At 40.3% G+C, this 23,257-nt stretch overlaps 1 protein-coding gene across 1 annotated transcript in view; it reads left to right on the top strand.

The window, feature by feature from the left end:
* kirrel1b (kirre like nephrin family adhesion molecule 1b) overlaps nt 1–23,257 on the top strand; it is a 219,235-nt gene that overhangs the window by 102,769 nt on the left and 93,209 nt on the right. Inside the window, exon 3 of the mRNA XM_062023153.1 lies at nt 13,400–13,549. Coding sequence (XP_061879137.1) covers nt 13,400–13,549 — 150 coding nt within the window. The remainder of the gene's footprint in view (nt 1–13,399; nt 13,550–23,257) is intronic.

Genomic DNA, 23,257 nt, shown 5'->3' with positions numbered 1-23,257 from the left:
AGAAATAGACGGCGCACTTACCCGTGTAAAAGATTATCCGAGGAGGGGAACCTTAAACGATATAGGCTAAATAATTATTTGTTTAAGGGGTTATCCGGCTTAGTGTAGACATGGCCTAAGACAGGGGTCGGCAACCCAAAATGTTGAAAGAGCCATATTGGACCAAAAATACAAAAACAAATCTGTCTGGAGCCGCAACAAATTAGAAGCCATATTACATACAGATAGTGTGTCATGAGATATACATTGGATTGAGATGACTTAAAGGACACTAAATGAGCTCAAATATAGCTACAAATGAGGCATAATGACGCAATATGTACATATAGCTAGCATGTTAGCATCGATTAGCTTGCAGTCATGCAGTGACCAAATATGTTTGATTAGCACTCCACACAAGTCAATAACACCAACAAAACTCACCTTTGTGTATTCACGCACAACGTTAAAAGTGTGGTGGACAAAATGAGACAGAAATAGAAGTGGCATAAAACACGTCCTGGAAAGTCGGAGAAAGTTATACATGTAAACCAGGGGTCGGCAACCCGCGGCTCTAGAGCCGCATGCGGCTCTTTAGCGCCGCCCTAGTGGCTCTCTGGAGCTTTTTCAAAAATGTATGAAAAATGGAAAAAGATGAGCGGGAAAAAAAAAAAAAGTTTTAATATGGTTTCTGTATGAGGACAAACATGACACAAACCTCCCTAATTGTTATAAAGCACACTGTTTATATTAAACATGCTTCACTGATATCAAGTATTTGGCGAGCGTCGTTTTGTCCTACTAATTTTGGCGGTCCTTGAACTCACCTTAGTTTGTTTACAACTTTCTCCGACCATCTAGGACATGTTTTATGCCACTCCTTTTTTCTGTCTCATTTTGTCCACCACACTTTTAACGGTGTGCATGAATGCACAAAGGTGAGTTTTGTTGATGTTATTGACTTGTGTGGAGTGCTAATCGGGCATATTTGGTCACTGAATGACTGCAAGCTAATCGATGCTAACATGCTATTTAGGCTAGCTATATGTACATATTGCATCATTATGCCTCATTTGTTGCTATATTTGAGCTCATTTAGTTTCCTTTAAGTCCTCTTAATTAAATGTATATCTCATGACACATGTAATATGGCTTTTAATTTTTTGCAGCTCCAGACAGATTTGTTTTTGTATTTTTGGTCCAATATGGCTCTTTCAAACATTTTGGTTGCCGACCCCTGATGTAAACAAACGAAGGTGAGTTCAAGGACCGCCAAAATTAGTAGGACAAAACGGCGCTCGCCAAATACTCGAATCAGTGAAGCATGTTTAATACAAACAGTGTGCTTTATAACAATTAGGGAGGTTTGTGTCATGTTTGTCCTCCTACAAAAACCATATTAAAACAAAAAAAATATTTTTTTTCCCCTCATCTTTTTCCATTTTTCATACATTTTGAAAAAGCTTCAGAGAGCCACTAGGGCGGCGCTAAAGAGCCGCATGCGGCTCTAGAGCCGCGGGTTGCCGACCCCTGGCCTAAGACAACAACAAGCTAGAAAGGTCTTCCAAAAGGGCGCAGCTCCCCGCCACTGTTGAAGTCTCCTTATTTGCAGCACATTGCGCTAATTGTAAATCTAAGGATGGACGAGAGGAGGAAAAATGCTGGAAATCAGAGAGTAAGCACATGGGAGACGAAATCACCAGGGAATTTGAAAAAGGAGAACACTGTGTGTTGGTGTGTGTGCGTGTGTGTGTGTGTGTGTGTGTGGGAATGCGTTGCGTTGGGGGGAGGAGGATGATGGCGGTGTGTCCCGCAGGGTTAATTACATCTCTGTTCTCTGTCAGTACGACTCTCTCGTCCACAATTTGAGTCTCTGCTGCAGGCTGACAGGCCACACACACACACACACACACACACACACACACACACACACACACACACACACACACACACACACACACACACACACACACACACACACACACACACACACACACACACACACACACACACAGTCCATAAATTGTACAGATTGTGTTTTTGGTTGTAATATCTTTGACAGTTTAGCTTTGAGAAAAATCATGTTGTTGTCTGACCTTGATTGTGTTTTTAATGAATATTTTGAATGTTCTAATGAGTTAGTCAAAGTGTTATTGTGTTGTGTTTTTGCTTTAATGTAGTTTTGAATGTTTTAATGAGTTGGTCAAAGTGTTATTGTGTTGTATTTTTGCTTTAATGTAGTAGCGGAAGTAGTATACTACTATATACTCATGGAATATTAACTGACAAATTGGTGGTTAGAGTACCAATATGATGGAAAAACAAGTTGACTTTATATGCTTAAAGGCCTACTGAAATGATTTTTTTTTTATTTAAACGGGAATAGCAGATCCATTCTATGTGTCATACTTGATCATTTCGCGATATTGCCATATTTTTGCTGAAAGGATTTAGTAGAGAAAATCGACGATAAAGTTCGCAACTTTTGCTCGCTGATAAAAAAAAAAAGCCTTGCCTGTACCGGAAGTAGCGTGACGTCACAGGAGCTAGTATTCCTCACAATTCCCCATTGTTTACAATGGAGCGAGAGAGATTCGGACCGAGAAAGTGACGATTACCCCATTAATTTGAGCGAGGATGAAAGATTTGTGGATGAGGAACGTGAGAGTGAAGGACTAGAGTGCAGTGCAGGACGCATCTTTTTTCGCTCTGACCGTAACTTAGGTACAAGCTGGCTCATTGGATTCCACACTCTCCTTTTTCTATTGTGGACCATGGATTTGTATTTTAAACCACCTGGGATACTATATCCTCTTGAAAATGAGAGTCGAGAACGCGAAATGGACATTCAGTGCCTTTTATCTCCACGACAATAAATCGGCGAAATGCTTTAGCTACGAGCTAACGTGATAGCATCGTGCTTTAACTGCTTATAGAAACAAAAAAAATAAACCCCTGACTGGAAGGATAGATAGAAAATCAACAATACTATTAAACCGTGGACATGTAAATACACGGTTAATGCTTTCCAGGCTGGCGAAGGTTAACAATGCTGTGCTAACGATGCCATTGAAGCTAACTTAGCAACTTAGCAACCGGACCGCACAGAGCCTACGCCAGCCAGCCCTCATCTGCTCATCAACACCCGTGCTCACCTGCGTTCCAGCGATCGGCAGAAGGACGAAGGACTTCACCCGTTGCGTTTGGCGGCCCCGAGACGTAGGAAGTCAAGGTGAGGTCGGCGGCTAGCGCGTCTGCTCTCCAACAAAGTCCTCCTGGTTGTGTTGCTGTAGTCCGCTGCTAATACACCGATCCCACCTACAACTGTCTTCTTTGCAGCCTTCATTGTTCATTAAACAAATTGCAAAAGATGTCCAGAATACTGTGGAATTATGAAATGAAAACAGAGCTTTTTGTATAGGATTCTACGGGGTACCATAACTTCCGTTACTTTGACTTCGTCACGCGCATACGCCATCATACCGCGATGTTTCAGCCGGATATTTCCCGGGAAATTTAAATGTCACTTTATAAGTTAACCCGGCCGTATTGGCATGTGTTGCAATGTTAAGATTTCATCATTGATATATAAACTATCAGACTGCCGTGGTCGGTAGTAGTGGCTTTCAGTAGGCCCTTTAATTGTGATTCATTGTATCGATTAAACCATATCCAAATGTATTTACAATCCGCAAAGTATGTAAAAATACCGTCTAAACATTACAAAATGCCACAATTTCAGACGGTCATTTTGAATATTCCCCCTTCCCCAAATGTCTTCGGCATTTTCGTAGATTTGGGTTGGGATGACATCACCATGGGAGCGCTTCTGCACTCTGACCACATCAGCAGATCAGTCAGTTTCAGTTTATTTCGAACATGCATAAAATACAATTACAATGTTATCCATCTATCCATTTTCTACCGCTTGTCCATTGGTGCCGGAGGGTGCTGGAGCCTATCCCAGCTGCACACGGGCAGAAAGCGGGGTACACCCTGGACTAGGGTTGTACGTTATACCGGTATTAGTATAGTACCACAATACTAATTAATCATTTTCGGTACGATCCCGTCTCTGAAACGTCCTCGACCCGCGTCGAAGTCACGTCGTGTCATTGCCGGTTTGCGAGCAGGGGAGCATGTTCGGCAGCGCACAATCACGGAGTACTTACAAGCAGACACAGTGTGTAGACAGAAAAGGGAGAACTGACGCATTTTGGCTTAAAAACTAACGATAAAGGTGAAGTTATAACACTGGAACGCCCTCAGGAAGAGGTGCTTTAAGACATGGCTAGCTAGCTAGCGGCTAACGTCCATCCGCCGTCGCCAGTGTTTTAGCTACTTCTAAATCACTAATCCTCGCCTCCGTGGCGACAAATAAAGTAAGTTTCTTACAAGTATCATCCCTGCAGGACGAGGAATAGCTAAACATGCTTCACTACACACCGTAGCTCGCCGGCATCAAAATGTAAACAAACGCCATTTGTGGATCTACACCTGACATCCACTGTAATGATATCAAGTACAAGCACGTATCGATTCGATACTACTATGATTATGTCGATTTTTTTGGGCATCACAACATCTTCTTTCGGTTTTTTAAAATGTCTATTATGTTTATAAACTCAGGAAATATGTCCCTGGACACATGAGGACTTTGAATATGACCAATGTATGATCCTGTAACTACTTGGTATCGGATTGATACACAAATTTGTGGTATCATCCTAAACTAGTGTAAAGTATCAAACAACAGAAGAATAAGTGATTATTACATTTTAACAGAAGTGTTAAAAGAGAAAGTAAGCAGATATTACCATTAAATGAACAAGTATATTAATAATTCATTTTCTACTACTTGTCCTTAATAATGTCGACAAAATAATAGAATGATAAATGACACAATATGTTACTGCATACATCAGCAGACTAATTAGGAGCCTTTGTTTGCTTACTTACTACTAAAAGACAAGTTGTATAGTATGTTCACTATTTTATTTAAGGACTTAACTGCAATAAGAATCATATGTTTAATGCACCCTATGATTTTTTGTTCAAATAAAACCAATAATGCAATTATTTTGTGGTCCACTTTATTTAGAAAGGTACCGAAATAATGTAATAATGTAATCATAATATTTTAGTTGATAACTCAATTTACTTGATTTTCTTTGTAAACACATAGTGTTTCCGTAGTGACCACTATTTTGTTGGCAAGGTTGCATCATATTCTCTCAACGTTATTGCTTAATATTAACTTATAACATGATTGATGTTGGAAATATTGCAAACACTTTATGTGTTGTGGTCAATAAAATAATGTATTTTTGGATACAATTGTTACGATCAGTTGAAAATAAGTACCCACGTGGGTTCAGTACTCAGTTGCAGCCCAATAAAGCGTTGGTTAGCGCTCGTGCCTCACAGAGAAAAGGTCCTAGGTTCCATTCCTGAGCTCGGGGTCTTTCTGTGTGGACTTTGCATGCTTTTTCCCGTGACTGTGTGGGTTCCCTCCGGGTACTCCGGCTCCCTCCCACCTCCAGAGACATGCACCTGGGGATAGGCATATTAACAACACTAAATTGAGCCTCGTGTGGGAATGTGAGTGTGAATGTTGTCTATCTGTGTTGGCCCTGTGATGAGGTGGCCACTTGTCCAGGGCGTACCATGCCTTCCGCCCGAATGCAGCTGGGATAGGCTCCAGCCACCCCGCAAACCCCAAGAAGGACACGCGGTAGAAAGTGTTATGAATTCAGTATTCAGAGAAGAAGAAAACACTTCATATTACTGTCAGGCTGCTGAAAACTACTGTGCATTACTTTGGCTCCGTTTACACTGCGCACCAAATCAGATTGGATATTATTGGCCAGTCTAAACAATACAAAGTGCTTCAAATCTAATATTTTCGGATCATATTGGGCCACATCAGGGGGTTGTCCGAATCCGTTTGGAATCAAACCCATTAACACGCAAATCTGTGGCATCCATGTTTTATCTTGTAGTAGCAGCAACTTCATTGCTCATTTAAAGAATCCGGGTCAACTTCCTTTGTTTTTACTTTATCCAGCTGTGCACGTGACATCAAAGCCACATTGGGGCCACATTGGGTCCTGTGCGCGTTTATACTGGAGTCTGATAAAGATCACATGTTATTCATAAATTAAACAGTCTGATTTGGTCCACTTTGGCCTGCAGTGTAAAGGTAATCTATGACATCCAGGTCTTAGGGTTACCCTTCCTTTGCTCCCTGGCCGATAAAAACGTTGATGACTTTGGACTTTCCCTTCTTCCTTCCTTTCTTATTTCTTTCTTATTCCTTCTTCAAATGTTCTTGATGTTACCTGGGTCAGCCTTCACTCTTTCTACGTATTCTCTCAACTTTTCTTTTTCCACTTTTTAATTTGGTTTTGGCTTGTTGGTGTCTTGAATCTTTCTCTCTGAACTCTCTGTAGATAGAAACCAGGAGTACATTCAAATCATGCTTATTTGCTTTGAATAGATTATTGAAACGATGATTCTTGAAAATAATTACTTACTTTAAGACTGTGTGAACACATTATTTCAAAATGGTAGGATTTAACTACTTTCCCGTTATGCCCGGATTATAGTTTGTTTACGTTTCGGTTTCTGGTTGGCTTAGTTCTGTTCCAGCACCCCTGTTTTGTGTCTCTTTGGTTGCCATGGTTAGTTATTGTCAGGTTCAAACACTGATGACATCTATTAAACAAGACAAGAAGCAAGGAATTAAACAGAGACAGAATTAAACTTGGCTCAATGAGGAGATACGCGTACACCTGTACCCTTGTACAGTGTTCCACGCTCCTGACGAAAGATTGTACGCCTCCTCTTTTATTTGGACTTTCCCTGATTACATGGCAACAGCTGTTTCTAAAGGGACGGGGGTCGTAAACAGCCATCGCCTTTGATTACAAACAGTTAAAAGAAAAGGTCGTAAAACAGTTCAAAGAAAAGGTCGCCTGGAGGGGAGTCTGGTCCTGCTTTCTCTCCGCTTTGTAGTTCTCGAGTCAAGACAAAATATTTCTGTGGATTACAATACATGAAAGAAACAGAACACCTTCATGATGCTTCCCATCCTACACAGTGGAGTTTTACAAGCCTTCTTCGGGTAGGACCAAAGGCAGCTTTTGTCCTCTCGCCGGGAACTCATGGCAACACAAAGTTTTGTGATAACTTCGATACAATTATTCTGACAGTTGTTTCCACCTGTCTCTGATTAGTGTTCGGGACGCTCACCTGTTTCCGAGCGCTAATCAGAGAGATATTTAGTCCTGCCTTTTCCCGTCAGTCAGTCTGGCGTCCTAATTTGCTACACGCAACAGTCGACGATGGTTTTTGATTCCTGTTCTTGTATGCTAGCTCCCGCGCTAGCCTCCTTAAGCTTTGCTTCCCATGCTATGAGCACGCTTGTGTTGGTTCCTGCCTGATTTATTGGTAAAACCAATGCATTAACCAACAGGGCTGTGAATCTTTGGGTGCCCCACGATTCGATTCAATATCGATTCTTGGGGTCACGATTCGATTCAAAATCGATTTTTTTTCTGATTCAACACGATTCTCGATTCAAAAACGATTTTTTCCCGATTCAAAAGGATTCTTTATTCATTCAATACATAGGATTTCAGCAGGATCTACCCCAGTCTGCTGACATGCAAGCAGAGTAGTAGATTTTTGTAAATAGCTTTTATAATTGTAAAGGACAATGTTTTATCAACTGATTGCAATAATGTATATTTGTTTTAACTATTAAATGAACCAAAAATATGACTTATTTTTAGAGATGTCCGATAATATCGGTCTGCCGATATTATCGTCCGATAAATGCGTTAAAATGTAATATCGGAAATTATCGGTATCGTTTTTTTTTTTTATTATCAGTATCGTTTTAAATTATTATCAGTATTTTTTTAATTTATTTTTTATTTTTTTTATTAAATCCACATAAAAAACACAAGATACACTTACAATTAGTGCACCAACCCAAAAAACCTCCCTCCCCCATTTACACTCATTCACACAAAAGGGTTGTTTCTTTCTGTTATTAATATTCTGGTTCCTACATTATATATCAATATATATCAATACAGTGTGCAAGGGATACAGTCCGTAAGCACACATGATTGTGCGTGCTGCTGGTCCACTAATAGTACTAACTTTTAACAGTTAATTTAACACATTTTCATTAATTACTAGTTTCTATGTAACTGTTTTTATATTGTTTTACTTTCTTTTTTATTCAAGAAAATGTTTTTAATTTATTTATCTTGTTTTATTTGATTCATTTTTTAAAAAAGTACCTTATCTTCACCATACCTGGTTGTCCAAATTAGGCATAATAATGTGTTAATTCCACGACTGCATATATCGGTTGATATCGGTATCGGTAATTAAAGAGTTGGACAATATCGGAATATCGGATATCGGCAAAAAGCCATTATCGGACATCCCTAGTTAATAGGGGTGTGGGAAAAAAATCGATTCGAATTCGAATCGCGATTCTTACGTTGTGCGAATTTGGACAACCAGGTATGGTGAAGATAAGGTCCTTTTTTTTTAAAAATTAATAAAATAAAATAAGATAAATACATTTAAAAAAATTTTTTGAATAAAAAAGAAAGTAAAACAATATAAAAACAGTTACATAGAAACTAGTAATGAATGAAAATGAGTCAAATTAACTGTTAAAGGTTAGTACTATTAGTGGACCAGCAGCACGCACAATCATGTGTGCTTACGGACTGTATCCCTTGCAGACTGTATTGATATATATTGATATATAATGTAGGAACCAGAATATTAATAACAGAAAGAAACAACCCTTTTGTGTGAATGAGTGTAAATGGGAGAGGGAGGTTTTTTGGGTTGGTGCACTAATTGTAAGTGTATCTTGTGTTTTTTATGTTGATTTAATTAAAAAAAAAAAAAAAAAAAACGATACCGATAATAAGAAAAACCGATACCGATAATTTCGTATAATTCGGATATTATCGGACATCTCTACTATTAACCAATAACAAATCACACGTATGGGTGTTTGAATGCCTTGAACCGCTTCGTGAAAGAACATTCCGAATGCATCTGGTGCTTGTATCGGTCCGTGAACATCTCCATCTTCACCTGACCTCTTTTGAGTACACACAAGGTGACAAAACATTCAAAGTCAAACATCCCTCACCCGCCGGCAGACGCAATCCTCCCGACGGTACGACCATCTCCCCGCTGTTTGCACCTCGCTGCCTTAGTCCCGCCGGGATTCATCGTTGGGGGGTGGGGGGGGTGGGACTCGGCCTGCCTCATTAGCTGCCGTTGTTTCCTGGATTCATTAGCTAATGGGATTGTTTTAAGAGAGATCCAAGAACAGAACAGCCCGCAGGAAGACAAACACCTCACTTTGTGTTGTGTGTCTGCACGGAATCACTTTGTGACTCACTTTGTGCTGTGAATTACTCACAGCTTGGTGTGTGCGCGCGTGCGTGTGCAAAAGCTCTTGTTTGTATAGAATTCCCTTCGCTGTGTGTGTTTGTGTGTGTTTGTGCGTTCAAAGCGTCTGCTCAGCCTTAATTAGCGTGCAAGACTTCCTTTCACAATATGAAACAACATCACCTGATGATGCAAACGGCTGCAAACTGCGTCGTCTCCTCACCTGACACTGTGTGTGCGCGCGTGTGTAGTCTTTACACGGCGTGCACTGTAGCAGTGCAGCGCTCGCCAAAAGGCTTATTTCGCTGGAGGGAAATGCGAGCGTGTAAGCGGAATCCTTTGTACTGTTTGATGGGGAGTGGAGTGGGGGGGGGGGGGGGTGGGGGGGGGAAACCAGCTCTGCTGTGATGTTCTCGCAACACACACAACACACACACACACACACACACACACTTTTACTGAAACACACACAAGTGAGAGCGAGATCTTGTGGGAGACCTTGAAAAGGAGCAACAAACAGATGACAAAAAATGCAAATGATGCCAGCTTTGTTTGTGCATTCCACTCACGTGTCCACTTGTGTCCCTCGGGGTGCAATCCACACTGATTGACCTCACAGGACTAAATAATGTGACTGTTCGTACCTTTTCCAGGTCGAAAAGTGTACAGGTGTGGTCCAAGCGGAGGACAGAGGCCCGAGAAACAATGTTTTTTGTAGACATCAAGGCTGACTTTAGTTGTTGTATGGCTACTAGTGTTGTACGGTAGAGTGCCGCGATACTAATGAATCACATTCGGTACTATACCGCCTCTAAAAAGTACCGGTCCACCACCCCTCCGCCCCGCCGTCGTCGTCACGTTGTGACATTGCTGGTTTTGCGAGCAGAGGAGCATGTTCGGCAGCGCACAATCACGGAGTAGTTACAAACCCCGTTTCCATATGAGTTGGGAAATTGTGTTAGATGTAAATATAAACGGAATACAATGATTTGCAAATCCTTTTCAAGCCATATTCAATTGAATACACTACAGAGACAAGATATTTGATGTTCAAACTCATAAACTTTTTTTTTTTTGGCAAATAATAATTAACTTAGAATTTCATGGCTGCAGCACGTGCCAAAGTAGTTGGGAAAGGGCATGTTCACCACTGTGTTACATGGCCTTTCCTTTTAACAACACTCAGTAAACGTTTGGGAACTGAGGAGACACATTTTTGAAGCTTCTCAGGTGGAATTCTTTCCCATTCTTGCTTGATGTACAGCTTAAGTTGTTCAACAGTCCGGGGGTCTCCCTTCTGCTATTTTAGGCTTCATAATGCGCCACACATTTCAATGGGAGACAGGTCTGGACTACAGGCAGGCCAGTCTAGTACCCGCACTCTTTTACTATGAAGCCACGTTGATGTAACACGTGGCTTGGCATTGTCTTGCTGAAATAAGCAGGGGCGTCCATGGTGACGTTGCTTGGATGGCAACATATGTTGCTCCAAAACCTGTATGTACCTTTCAGCATTAATGGCGCCTTCACAGATGTGTAAGTTACCCATGTCTTGGGCACTAATACACCCCCATACCATCACAGATGCTGGCTTTTCCACTTTGCGCCTATAACAATCCGGATGGTTCTTTTCCTCTTTGGTCCGGAGGACACGACGTCCACAGTTTCCAAAAACAATTTGAAATGTGGACTCGTCAGACCACAGAACACTTTTCCACTTTGTATCAGTCCATCTTAGATGAGCTCGGGCCCAGCGAAGCCGACGGCGTTTCTGGGTGTTGTTGATAAACGGTTTTCGCCTTGCATAGGAGAGTTTTAACTTGCACTTACAGATGTAGCGACCAACTGTAGTTACTGACAGTGGGTTTCTGAAGTGTTCCTGAGCCCATGTGGTGATATCCTTTACACACTGATGTGGCTTGTTGATGCAGTACAGCCTGAGGGATGGAAGGTCACGGGCTTAGCTGCTTACGTGCAGTGATTTCTCCAGATTCTCTGAACCCTTTGATGATATTACGGAGCGTAGATGGTGAAATCCCTAAATTTCTTGCAATAGCTGGTTGAGAAAGGTTTTTCTTAAACTGTTCAACAATTTGCTCACGCATTTGTTGACAAAGTGGTGACCCTCGCCCCATCCTTGTTTGTGAATGACTGAGCATTTCATGGAATCTACTTTTATACCCAATCATGGCACCCACCTGTTCCCAATTAGCCTGCACACCTGTGGGATGTTCCAAATAAGTGTTTGATGAGCATTCCTCAACTTTATCAGTATTTATTGCCACCTTTCCCAACTTCTTTGTCACGTGTTGCTGCCATCAAATTCTAAAGTTAATGATTATTTGCAAAACAAAAAAAATGTTTATCAGTTTGAACATCAAATATGTTGTCTTTGTAGCATATTCAACTGAATATGGCTTGAAAATGATTTGCAAATCATTGTATTCCGTTTATATTTACATCTAACACAATTTCCCAACTCATATGGAAACAGGGTTTGTACAAGCAGACACAGTGTGTAGACAGAAAAGGGAGAACGAACGCATTTTGGTCTAAAAACTAACGATAAAGGTGAAGTTATAACACTGAGACGCCCTCAGGAAGAGGTGCTTTAAGACCTGGCTAGCTAGCTAGCGGCTAACGTCCAACCACCGTCTGCAGTGTTTTAGCTACTTCTAAATCACTAATCCTCGCCTACATGGCGACAAATAAAGTGAGTTTCTTACTACACACCGTAGCTCACTGGCATCAAAATGTAAACAAACGCCATTGGTGGATCTACACCTGACATCCACTGTAATGATACCAAGTACAGGAGCGCATCTAGTCGATGCTACTATGATTACATCGATATTTTTTATCGTCACAAAATCTTTTTTCCTTTTTTAAAATGTATATTATGTTTATAAACTCAGTAAATATGTCCCTGGACACATGTGGACTTTGAATATGACCAAGGTATGATCCTGTAATGACTTGGTATCGGATTGATGCCTAAATTTGTGTTATCATCCAAAACTAATGTAAAGTGTCAAACAACAGAAGAGTAAGTGATTATTACATTTTAACAGAAGTGTAGATAGAACATGTTAAAAGAGAAAGTAAGCAGATATTAACAAGTAGATTAATAATTCATTTTTTTACCACTTGTCCTTAATCATTTTGATAAAATTATTAGAATGATTAATGACACAATATGTTACTGCATACATCAGCAGCTAAATTAGGAGCCTTTGTTTGCTTACTTACTACTAAAAGACAAGTTGTCTTGTATGTTCACTATTTTATTTAAGGACAAACTTGCAATAAGAAACATATGTTTAATGTACCCTAAGATTTTTTGTTAAAATAAAGCCAATAAGGCAATTTTTGTAGTCCCCTTTATTTAGAAAAGTAGCAAAAAGTACCGAAAAGTGTCAAAATACATTTTGGTACGGGTACCGGTACCAAAATATTGGTATCGGGACAACACTAATGGCTACACACATAGCTGTAGATGAAGTCTTGATTTCAAGATATGTAGCGAAGCCTTCGTTCTTACAAAGCTGTGGTGTGTAAATACACTGGCAGGTTCATCTTGCTCATGTCCCTGAGAAAAAAATATATGAGCTTCAAAAGTAAGAATGGAGCAATCAGGGGAAAATATGACATCATATTTACTGTGTTTGGTGCTCACAATCAGGCTTTAGTGTCTCGTAGAAAAAGTTACAATTAAATCCATCCATTACGACTCCACTTGAGCAAACGTTTTGGCGACGGAGGCAAGGAAAAACTCCCTCCTGCATCTACACTATGCATGCATCAATTCAAAACTTTATCGCCCCGTTAGAGACAATTTCACTCGGCGCTATAAAATGACAATAAAAGCCGCGCCCGCCGTAAAACACGTCTAAAGACCGCGCTCGCCATATGGACAACGTGCTATGCGCAGACGAGCAAATGTGGCGAAACTGATCCTCTGTCGTCGTCACTCTTTCTGCAGCGCGGTGCGTCCGCTTCTCGCAGGAGCCCGCGGACCAGTCGGTGGTGCTGGGGGAGCGCGTGGTGCTGTCCTGCGTGGTCTTCAACTACAGTGGCATCGTCCAGTGGACCAAAGACGGCCTGGCTCTCGGCGTAGGGGAAGGCCTCAGAGGTGAGTGCTGAAGGAACAAAATGTCATGGCTAAAAGATGTCTATGTTTTCCACTGCATCCAATACAGAGTAGTCATTCCTTTGCAAAATACACACACTATATTGCCAGAAGTATTTGGCCGCCCCTCCAAATGATCAGAATCAGGGGTCCTTGATTGGCCCGGCCACAGGTGTATAAAGGGGATTTTCCCTGAAGAGCAGGGAGAAAAAATAAATAAATAAATAAATAAAAAAAATATATATACACTACCGTTCAAAAGTTTGGGGTCACCCAAACAATTTTGTGGAATAGCCTTCATTTCTAAGAACAAGAATAGACTGTCGAGTTTCAGATGAAAGTTCTCTTTTTCTGGCCATTTTGAGCCTTTAATTGACCCCACAAATGTGATGCTCCAGAAACTCAATCTGCTCAAAGGAAGGCCAGTTGTGTAGCTTCTGTAACGAGCTAAACTCTTTTCAGATGTGTGAACATGATTGCACAAGGGTTTTCTAATCATCAATTAGCCTTCTGAGCCAACGAGCAAACACATTGTACCATTAGAACACTGGAGTGATAGTTGCTGGAAATGGGCCTCTATACACCTATGTAGATATTGCACCAAAAACCAGACATTTGCAGCTAGAATAGTCATTTACCACATTAGCAATGTATAGAGTGTATTTCTTTCAAGTTAAGACTAGTTTAAAGTTATCTTCATTGAAAAGTACAGTGCTTTTCCTTCAAAAATAAGGACATTTCAATGTGACCCCAAACTTTTGAACGCTAGTGTATATCCATCCATTTACTACCGCTTGTCCCGTACGGGGTCGAGGGGGAGCTGTCTGTTATTTCGCTTGACCTTTTTCTGTGTTGATTGAGCTGTGTTGAAGCAGCAAAAAAGTGAATTACATTTTGAAGTGAATTACATTTATATAGCGCTTTTTCTCAAGTGACTCAAAGCGCTTTACATTGTGAAACCCAATATCTAAATTACATTTAAACCAGTGTGGGTGGCACTGGGAGCATGTGGGTAAAGTGTCTTGCCCAAGGACACAACGGAAGTGACTAGGATGGCGGAAGCGGGGATCGAACCTGCAACCCTCAAGTTGCTGGTACGGCCGCTCTACCAACCGAGCTATACCGGACATTATGTTAAATGAAGAGTTTCTGTCTCTGATAGTTGATATAATAATGTAACTGCATCATAAAGCCTACATCAGGGGTCGGCAACCCAAAATGTTGAAAGAGCCATATTGGACCAAAAATACAAAAACAAATCTGTCTGGAGCCGCAAAAAATTAAAAGCCATATTACATGTGTCATGAGATATACATTTAATTAAGAGGACTTAAAGGAAACTAAATGAGCTCAAATATAGCAACAAATGAGGCATAATGATGCAATATGTACATATAGCTAGCCTAAATAGCATGTTAGCATCGATTAGCTTGCAGTCATGCAGTGACCAAATATGCCCGATTAGCACTCCACACAAGTCAATAACATCAACAAAACTCACCTTTGTGCATTCATGCACACCGTTAAAAGTGTGGTGGACAAAATGAGACAGAAAAAGGAGTGGCATAAAACACGTCCTAGATGGTCGGAGAAAGTTGTAAACAAACTAAGGTGAGTTCAAGGACCGCCAAAATTAGTAGGACAAAACGGCGCTCGCCAAATACTTGATATCAGTGAAGCATGTTTAATATAAACAGTGTGATTTATAACAATTAGGGAGGTTTGTGTCATGTTTGTCCTCATACAGAAACCATATTAAAACTTTTTTTTTTTTTCCCGCTCATCTTTTTCCATTTTTCATACATTTTTGAAAAAGCTCCAGAGAGCCACTAGGGCGGCGCTAGAGAGCCGCATGCGGCTCTAGAGCCGCGGGTTGCCGACCCCTGGCCTACATGAACTCCACGGTGTTCAGGGATGAATAGTCTCTCCTGTTGCTCTTGTACTATTTATTCAGCTATAGTTACATTAATCATTAGTAATGGAGCAGCCTAGTTTTGAATGGCAGGGTCCCTGCTATCACATGTTGATACAAATATAACATTTACATAATAAAAATAAACTACAGGCTTCCCAAATGCTGTAATAAATTAAGCATGATGAGTTGACTTGAAACTGTTTCATGTTGCACTTTTTATATGTAGAAGAAAAGTTTTGTTATTTTATTTAATCCGAGCAACAACTTGAGGCAGTTTAATGTCGATTAACGTGGGCAGAATTATTATAGAGTTCCCAATGTTAAAAGGATAAAGCCATTGATTGCAAATTTGGTAAATAAATAACCGAAAAATTTATATTTTGTTGTTTTCTTACTGTACCGAAAATGAACCGAACCGTGACCTCTAAACCGAGGTACGTACCGAACCGAAATTTTTGTGTACCGTTACACCCCTAATGTGTGTATATATATATATATATATATATATATATATATATATATATATATATATATATATATATATATATATATATATATATATATATATATATATAAAAGAAACACACAGAGTCTGACACTCTTTTTAACCTTTATTGCAGAGTCATGTCCACCTTTGTACGCCCTACAGCAGCCCTCACAACTTCACTAGTATCGCATTGCTAGCCAGTAGCCACAACAACAACAACAACAACAACACAGCACTTCCTCATCATGCACCAATGACAGTTATGACAAGCGGGGTCACATTCGCAAACCCACAAAATTATGACCATCAACATTACAACCAAAGCAAGTCATTTTTTGCATGCATTGCTACAAAAATAATGGAATTTGCTTGTACATTTTATTTCTTATTTTTCATTGTATTACTTAGTTATCACATACATTGTCATTAAATAGTTATGTTATTTACATTATTAGTGTCTTTAATTTGAATGTCACAAAATTTAAATAATAAATAAAAAGGCATTGATTTTTGGGGCGTATTTCTTTGAACTTTTTATTTATCAGTTATCAGAAATGTAACTGTACATGTTCAGTGTTTCCCATAAACTGCCAAGATACCTGTGGCGGTGGGGGCGTGGCTATGGGCGTGGTCACCATGACATCATCGAGTAATTTGCCTAATTTACTACAATGATATGATTTTCTCTAAAAAGGCTCAAAAAATGTATACTTACTAATTAATAATAACAGTTTTGTTTTAAACGTCCATCCATCCATCCATCCATTTTACAATATAATTACAACACTTTATGTACATATTTATATACAGATTTAAACAATAAGTTATTCACTGAAATATATTTATTAATTGTGGTTCTTACAAAAAATATATCTTGTGAAATATAAAAGCTAAAATGTCTCTTAAAGCTCTGCCCCTTTAATTAGTGCATACTAAATAATTTAACTTTAGCCTACTACTACAGCCATATTATTTACCAGCAACATAAAGTGAAACAGAGGCAGAGGTGTCCTGCCACAGTCAGTAACAAATAAACAGAAAACAGTAGTGGTCAAATACAAATAAGGCAACAAGAGAAGTAATCTACACTTCTCTTTTGTAAAGTAAATCTGAACAGCCTATATGGGCATCTACATCAACTATACGATTTGCCTGAGAAGCTGGGCAGGACATTATAAAAATAAAAAATAAAAATAAAAATATTATTTGCCTGAGAAGCTGGACAGGACACAAAAAAAATAAATAAATTAAAAAAAAAAATAAATAAAATTAAAAAAAAAAATATATATATATATATATATATACATATATATATATATATATATATATATATATATATATATATATATATATATATATATATATATATATATATATATATATATATATATATATATATATATATATATATTTGTTGCAGACGTAATTCTTTCGTGGCGGGCCGCCACAAATAAATGAATGTGTGGGAAACACTGATGTTTTTATTTTTTAAGTCTAGGTTCAGGCACCGTTTAAGTACCGGCACCATTTTTTAATTACCGATTTGGTACTAGTATCGGTTAAAATTGATACCAAGCAACAAGTGAAAAAACCAGAAGGATGATCGCAACAGTTCCATTGATCACTGCAATTGCGATATGTATGTTTTTATGGTGACATGTAATGATTTGTGTTTTTTGTGCTGTTTCAAATAGAGTTGGAAGGTACATTGGAATTTAAATGGCACATTAAACAGTCAGACAGTATTTTAGTTTTCCTTTTTTTTTTCTGAATGACAATCTGAACAAAAGGGAATCCTATAAATAACATTAAATTAGCGAAAATACCAGTAGATCTGCACTGCGCCACCAGGTCAAATATACTTTTTCTCTAGTGACTCTGCTCAGAAAGTCTTGATTTTGGTCATAATTGCCTTTGGCTTTTCATCTTGTGTGCCAGTTTGAAATAGGTATTGCTGCCACCTACAGCACTAGAGTGGACTTACGACTGCGGAGTTTTATTAGCTGATTAAATTTCATCCATCTTCCGCATACTTGTCTATTTTCTACTGCGCTTATCACACCAGCCTAATCTACCGCTTTATTGTTGTGCCTTGGCGGAGGTCGGCGCTCTACTGAGTGCTGTTCAGTTTTTACGACCGCAGCTTCTTGCCCGGCGATTAACGTTGGCATGATACTTGAAGAATGGATGTGATCTCTCAGGCTTTTATTGTCGGAGGCTCGCTGCAAGAATCTCAATAAAAAGTTATTAAATGTCAAGTGCTTGGACTTAATGGCGGCATTATAATCACTTTAGCGTCTCCTGCGGACAAAATGTGTCATGTTTATTAATTCTGCGTGATGGAATCGGCCTTGGAGCGTTTGTGAGAGCTTAGCCTTTTATGGCTGGGAGGAAAAAGGATATTTGGCTGTTCAAAAGAGGAGTCTGCACGCATCACTAGCAGGCGGTAAAAGCAAGGATAATAAAATATGATTCAAAGGAGTGAGAGTTCAATACTTTAAAAGTACAATTTAATCATTATTATATGTGCAAAATATGTAGCATAGCATGCATTTAGTAGGAATTAAAACAAATGTGTATAATAATACTAATGATACTATCAAGTAATAATAATCAATCATCAATCAATGTTTACTTATATATCCCTAAATCACGAGTGTCTCAAAGGGCTGCACAAGCCACAACGACATCCTTGGCTCAGATCCCACATCAGGGCAAGAAAAAACTCAACCCAATGGGATGACAATGAGAAACCGCAGATGTGGGGGACCCCCCTTCCCCTGGGCGACCGGTGCAATGGACGTCGAGTGGATCTAGCATAATATTGTGAGAGTCCAGTCCATAGTGGATCCTAACATAATAGTGTGAGAGTCCAGTCCATAGTGGATCTAGCATAATAGTGTGAGAGTCTAGTCCATAGTGGATCTAACATAATAGTGGGAGAGTCCAGTCCATAGTTGATATAACATAATAGTGTGAGAGTCCAGTCCATAGTGGATCTAAAATAATAGTGTGAGAGTCCAGTCCATAGTGGATCTAACATAACAGTGTGAGAGTCCAGGCTATAGTGGATCTAACATAATAGTGTGAGAGTCCAGTCCATAGTGGATCTAACATAATAGTGTGAAAGTCCAGTCCATAGTGGATCTAACATAATAGTGTGAGAGTCCAGTCCATAGTGGATCTAACATAATAGTGTGAGAGTCCAGTCCATAGTGGATCTAGCATAATAGTGTGAGAGTCCAGTCCATAGTGGATCTAGCATGATATTGTGAGAGTCCAGTCCATAGTGGATCTAACATAATAGTGTGAGAGTCCAGTCCATAGTAGATCTAGCATAATAGTGTGAGAGTCCAGTCCATAGTGGATCTAACATAATAGTGTGAGAGTCCAGTCCATAGTGGATCTAACATAATAGTGTGAGAGTCCAGTCCATAGTTGGGCCAGCAGGATATCATCTTGAGTGGATACAGGTCAGCAGCGCAGAGACGTCCCCAATTGATGCACAGATGAGTGGTCCACCCTGGGTCCCGACTTTGGACAGCTAGCGCCTCATCTGTGGTCACCAAATCTGTGGGGGTGGGGGGCAGAAAAGAAACGGCACATCAATTGGTCTAAAAGGGGGTCTATTTAAACACTAGAGTATACAAATGAGTTTCAAGATGGGACTTAAATGCTTCTACTGAGGTAGCATCTCTAACTGTTGCCGGGAGGGCATTCCAGAGTACTGGAGCCCGAACAGAAAACGCTCTGTAGCCCGCAGACTTTTTTTGGGCTCTGGGAATCACTGATAAGCCGGAGTTCTTTGAATGCAGATTTCTTGCCAATAATAACATGCTGCTTATAGCTATAATAGCATAAGATGGCGATGAGTCCGCCTACAGGAGAGAGGTGGACCGGCTGACGTCCTGGTGCAGCCTCAACAACCTGGAGCTGAACGCCCAGAAAACAGTGGAGATGATCATGGACTTCAGGAAAGTCACAGCCCCACCATCCCCCCTCACCCTGATTGACTCTCCTACCCCCGTCCCCATTGTGGACTCCTTCCGTTTCTTGGGCACCACCATCACCCAGGACCTCAAGTGGGAGCCGACCATCAGCTCCCTCATCAAGAAGGCCCAGCAGAGGATGTACTTCCTGCGGCAGCTGAGGAAACTTAAGGTGCCGACCGAGATGCTGGTGCAGTTTTACTCAGCCATCATAGAGTCCATCCTGACCTCCTCCATCACAGTGTGGTTCCCCGGCGCCACAGTCCAGGATAAGCATAGACTGCAGTGCATCGTACGTGCTGCTGAGAAGGTGATTGGCTGCAAGCTCCCATCCCTCCAGGACTTGTTCTCCTCCAGGACCAGGAGGCGTGTGGGTCGGATCACAGCTGACTCTTCTCACCCTGGACACACACTATTCTCCCCTCTCCCCTCAGGCAGGAGACTACGCTCCATCCAGACCCACACCTCCCGCCACCTGAACAGTTTTTTCCCCTCGGCTATCAGGCAAATGAACAATAACTCCTAACAGCAGCTCCTTGAATTCCTTCAATTCCTTTTAAGTCTATCTGATAGCTCAGTTACAGCTCATTTTATTACCACATATGTGTTATATGTGTTTTATGTTGCATGATTGCACCAAGAAAAATTCCTAGTTTGTGAACCTGTTCTCAAACAATGGCAATAAAACTATTCTGATTCTGATTCTGATTCTGATAACACAAAAAAATACACAATTTTACGAAGGAAATATATATTTTTTTAAAATATCTAAGCTACCGTTCAAAAGTTTGGGGTCACATTGAAATGTCCTTATTTTCAATGAAGATAACTTTAAACTAGTCTTAACTTTAAAGAAATACACTCTATACATTACTAATGTGGTAAATGACTATTCTAGCTGCAAATGTCTGCTTTTTGGTGCAATATCTACATAGGTGTATAGAGGCCCATTTCCAGCAACTATCACTCCAGTGTTCTAATGGTACAATGTGTTTGCTCATTGGCTCAGAAGGCTAATTGATGATTAGAAAACCCTTGTGCGATCATGTTCACACATCTGAAAACAGTTTAGCTCATTACAGAAGCTGACCTTCCTTTCAGCAGATTGAGTTTCTGGAGCATCACATTTGTGGGGTCAATTAAACGCTCAAAATGGCCAGAAAAAGAGAACTTTCATCTGAAACTCGACAGTCTATTCTTGTTCTTAGAAATGAAGGCTCGAACACTAAATTGTTTGGGTGACCCCAAACTTTTGAACGGTAGTGTATATATATATATATATATATATATATATATATATATATATATATATATATATATATATATATATATATATATCCCCTGCCTTGTTGGTTAGTCTGGGAAGACAAAAGACTAGGGCAGCACACCCTGAGAGAAAAGCAAGTGCTAGTAGGCGCACCATAGGCGGTCCTCCGACAGACTGGAGCTCCGGCAGCCTCCTGCAGCTGTGAGGAGGTGCCGGTCGTCCTGGGTTTCCCTTGCCACCGGATACAGCTCCCCACAGCGAAGAAGTGACGTTAGAGTTTGCGCGTCTACCTCGTCGAAAAAGACCTCAACGGCGGAGTGGGCGGATGATGGTTGCATAGAAGCTCCACAACGGTCACAAAGGCGGAAGAAGGCTGCAGCAAAGATGGGCCCCCAGTTGTCTTGCTCTCCATGCCATTGGACCCTGGCCTTCTCTTTGCCAAGGACAGCGTGGTGGCTGTCTGTGCACCAGTCTCCCCACTTTAAAAGATTCCACGCACAGGCGTTCTCCTGAAGGCAATCCCACCAACAGCAGGACAATCATACTCCTTTCGAGTGATCGCCGACCATATATTGATTTTTATTTTTTTTATTTTTTTCATGTTTGTGTGTACTCTCTACACCCCTTTATTAGGTACAGCTGCAGAATCTAAATAAAGTTTGTCTAAGTCTAAAAGAGCTGTGAGTGAGTCGGCGCCCATGGATAATACGCAGCATGCTTTGTGCAATTTCAGCTCTAAATATACATATAGAGCAGGGGTCACCAACGCGGTGCCCGCGGGCACCAGGTAGCCCGTAAGGACCAGATGAGTAGCCCGCTGGCCTGTTCTAAAAATAGCTCAAATAGCAGCACTTACCAGTGAGCTGCCTCTATTTTTTTAATTTTATTTATTTACTAGCAAGCTGGTCTCGCTTTGCTCGACATTTTTAATTCTAAGAGAGACAAAACTCAAATAGGATTTGAAAATCCAAGAAAATATTTAAAGACTTGGTCTTCACTTGTTTAAATAAATTCATTAATTGTTTTACTTTGCTTCTTATAACTTTCAGAAAGACAATTTTAGAGAAAAAATACAACCTTAAAAATGACTTTAGGATTTTTAAACACATATACCTTTTTACCTTTTAAATTCCTTCCTCTTCTTTCCTGACAATTTAAATCAATGTTCAAGTAAAACACATTTTTTTTATTGTAAAGAATAATAAATACATTTTAATTTAATTCTTCATTTTAGCTTCTGTTTTTTCGACGAAGAATATTTGTGAAATATTTCTTCAAACTTATTATGATTCAAATTCAAACAAATTATTCTGGCAAATCTAGAAAATGTCAAGACTAGGTCTTTGGCGTGGTTTGCTCTCCCGTGGTGCAAAAGAATTGGAACGGACGTGGCGTGCAGGTAAAGACATAGTTTAATTATTACTATAAACTCAAACAAAAGGTACAAACAAAAGGCGCTCACAGCGGAGGTAAAAAAACTTGACTAGGAAAACAAAAGGCGCGCACAATGGCGGAGAACTATGAACATTAAACAAACAAAAACTTACGTGACAAGGAACTGTGAACATAGCATGAATGTGTGATGTCGCCAGGACGAACAACAGAAACAGAAAAGCCTATATAGTGAGATGATAAGTGAAAACAGGTGCGTGACTAACTGTGAATACGTGAGACAGGTGTGTGTGAGTCCAAACGTGGAACAGGTGAAACTAATGAGTAACCATGGAAACAAAACAAAACCAGGAAGTGAAACCAGGAACTAAAAAGTGTCCAAAAACCAAGCAAAACAAAAACAAGATCAACACAGACATGACAGAGCCCCCCCCTTACGGACAGATCCCAGATGTCCAAAAAACAAAATACAAAACAGGATCAAGAGTCATGGGAGGGCGGGAGGGGGACATGGCGGTGGGTCGCCAAGCCAAGGTGTCCCCGAATCCACCGGGGCAGAGTCAGGTGGCGGCGGCGGGTAGACCGCCGCTGAACCTGACGAGGTGGGCGACCTGGGAATGGCCACATTCGTGGCAGACGAGGAGGTCGGCGCACCTGGCGT

This window comes from Entelurus aequoreus, linkage group LG16, assembly GCF_033978785.1.
Source record: "Entelurus aequoreus isolate RoL-2023_Sb linkage group LG16, RoL_Eaeq_v1.1, whole genome shotgun sequence".
Taxonomy (NCBI): domain Eukaryota; kingdom Metazoa; phylum Chordata; class Actinopteri; order Syngnathiformes; family Syngnathidae; genus Entelurus; species Entelurus aequoreus.
The sequence above is the reverse complement of the archived record's forward strand: the minus strand, read 5'-3'. Positions and strand labels throughout refer to the sequence as shown.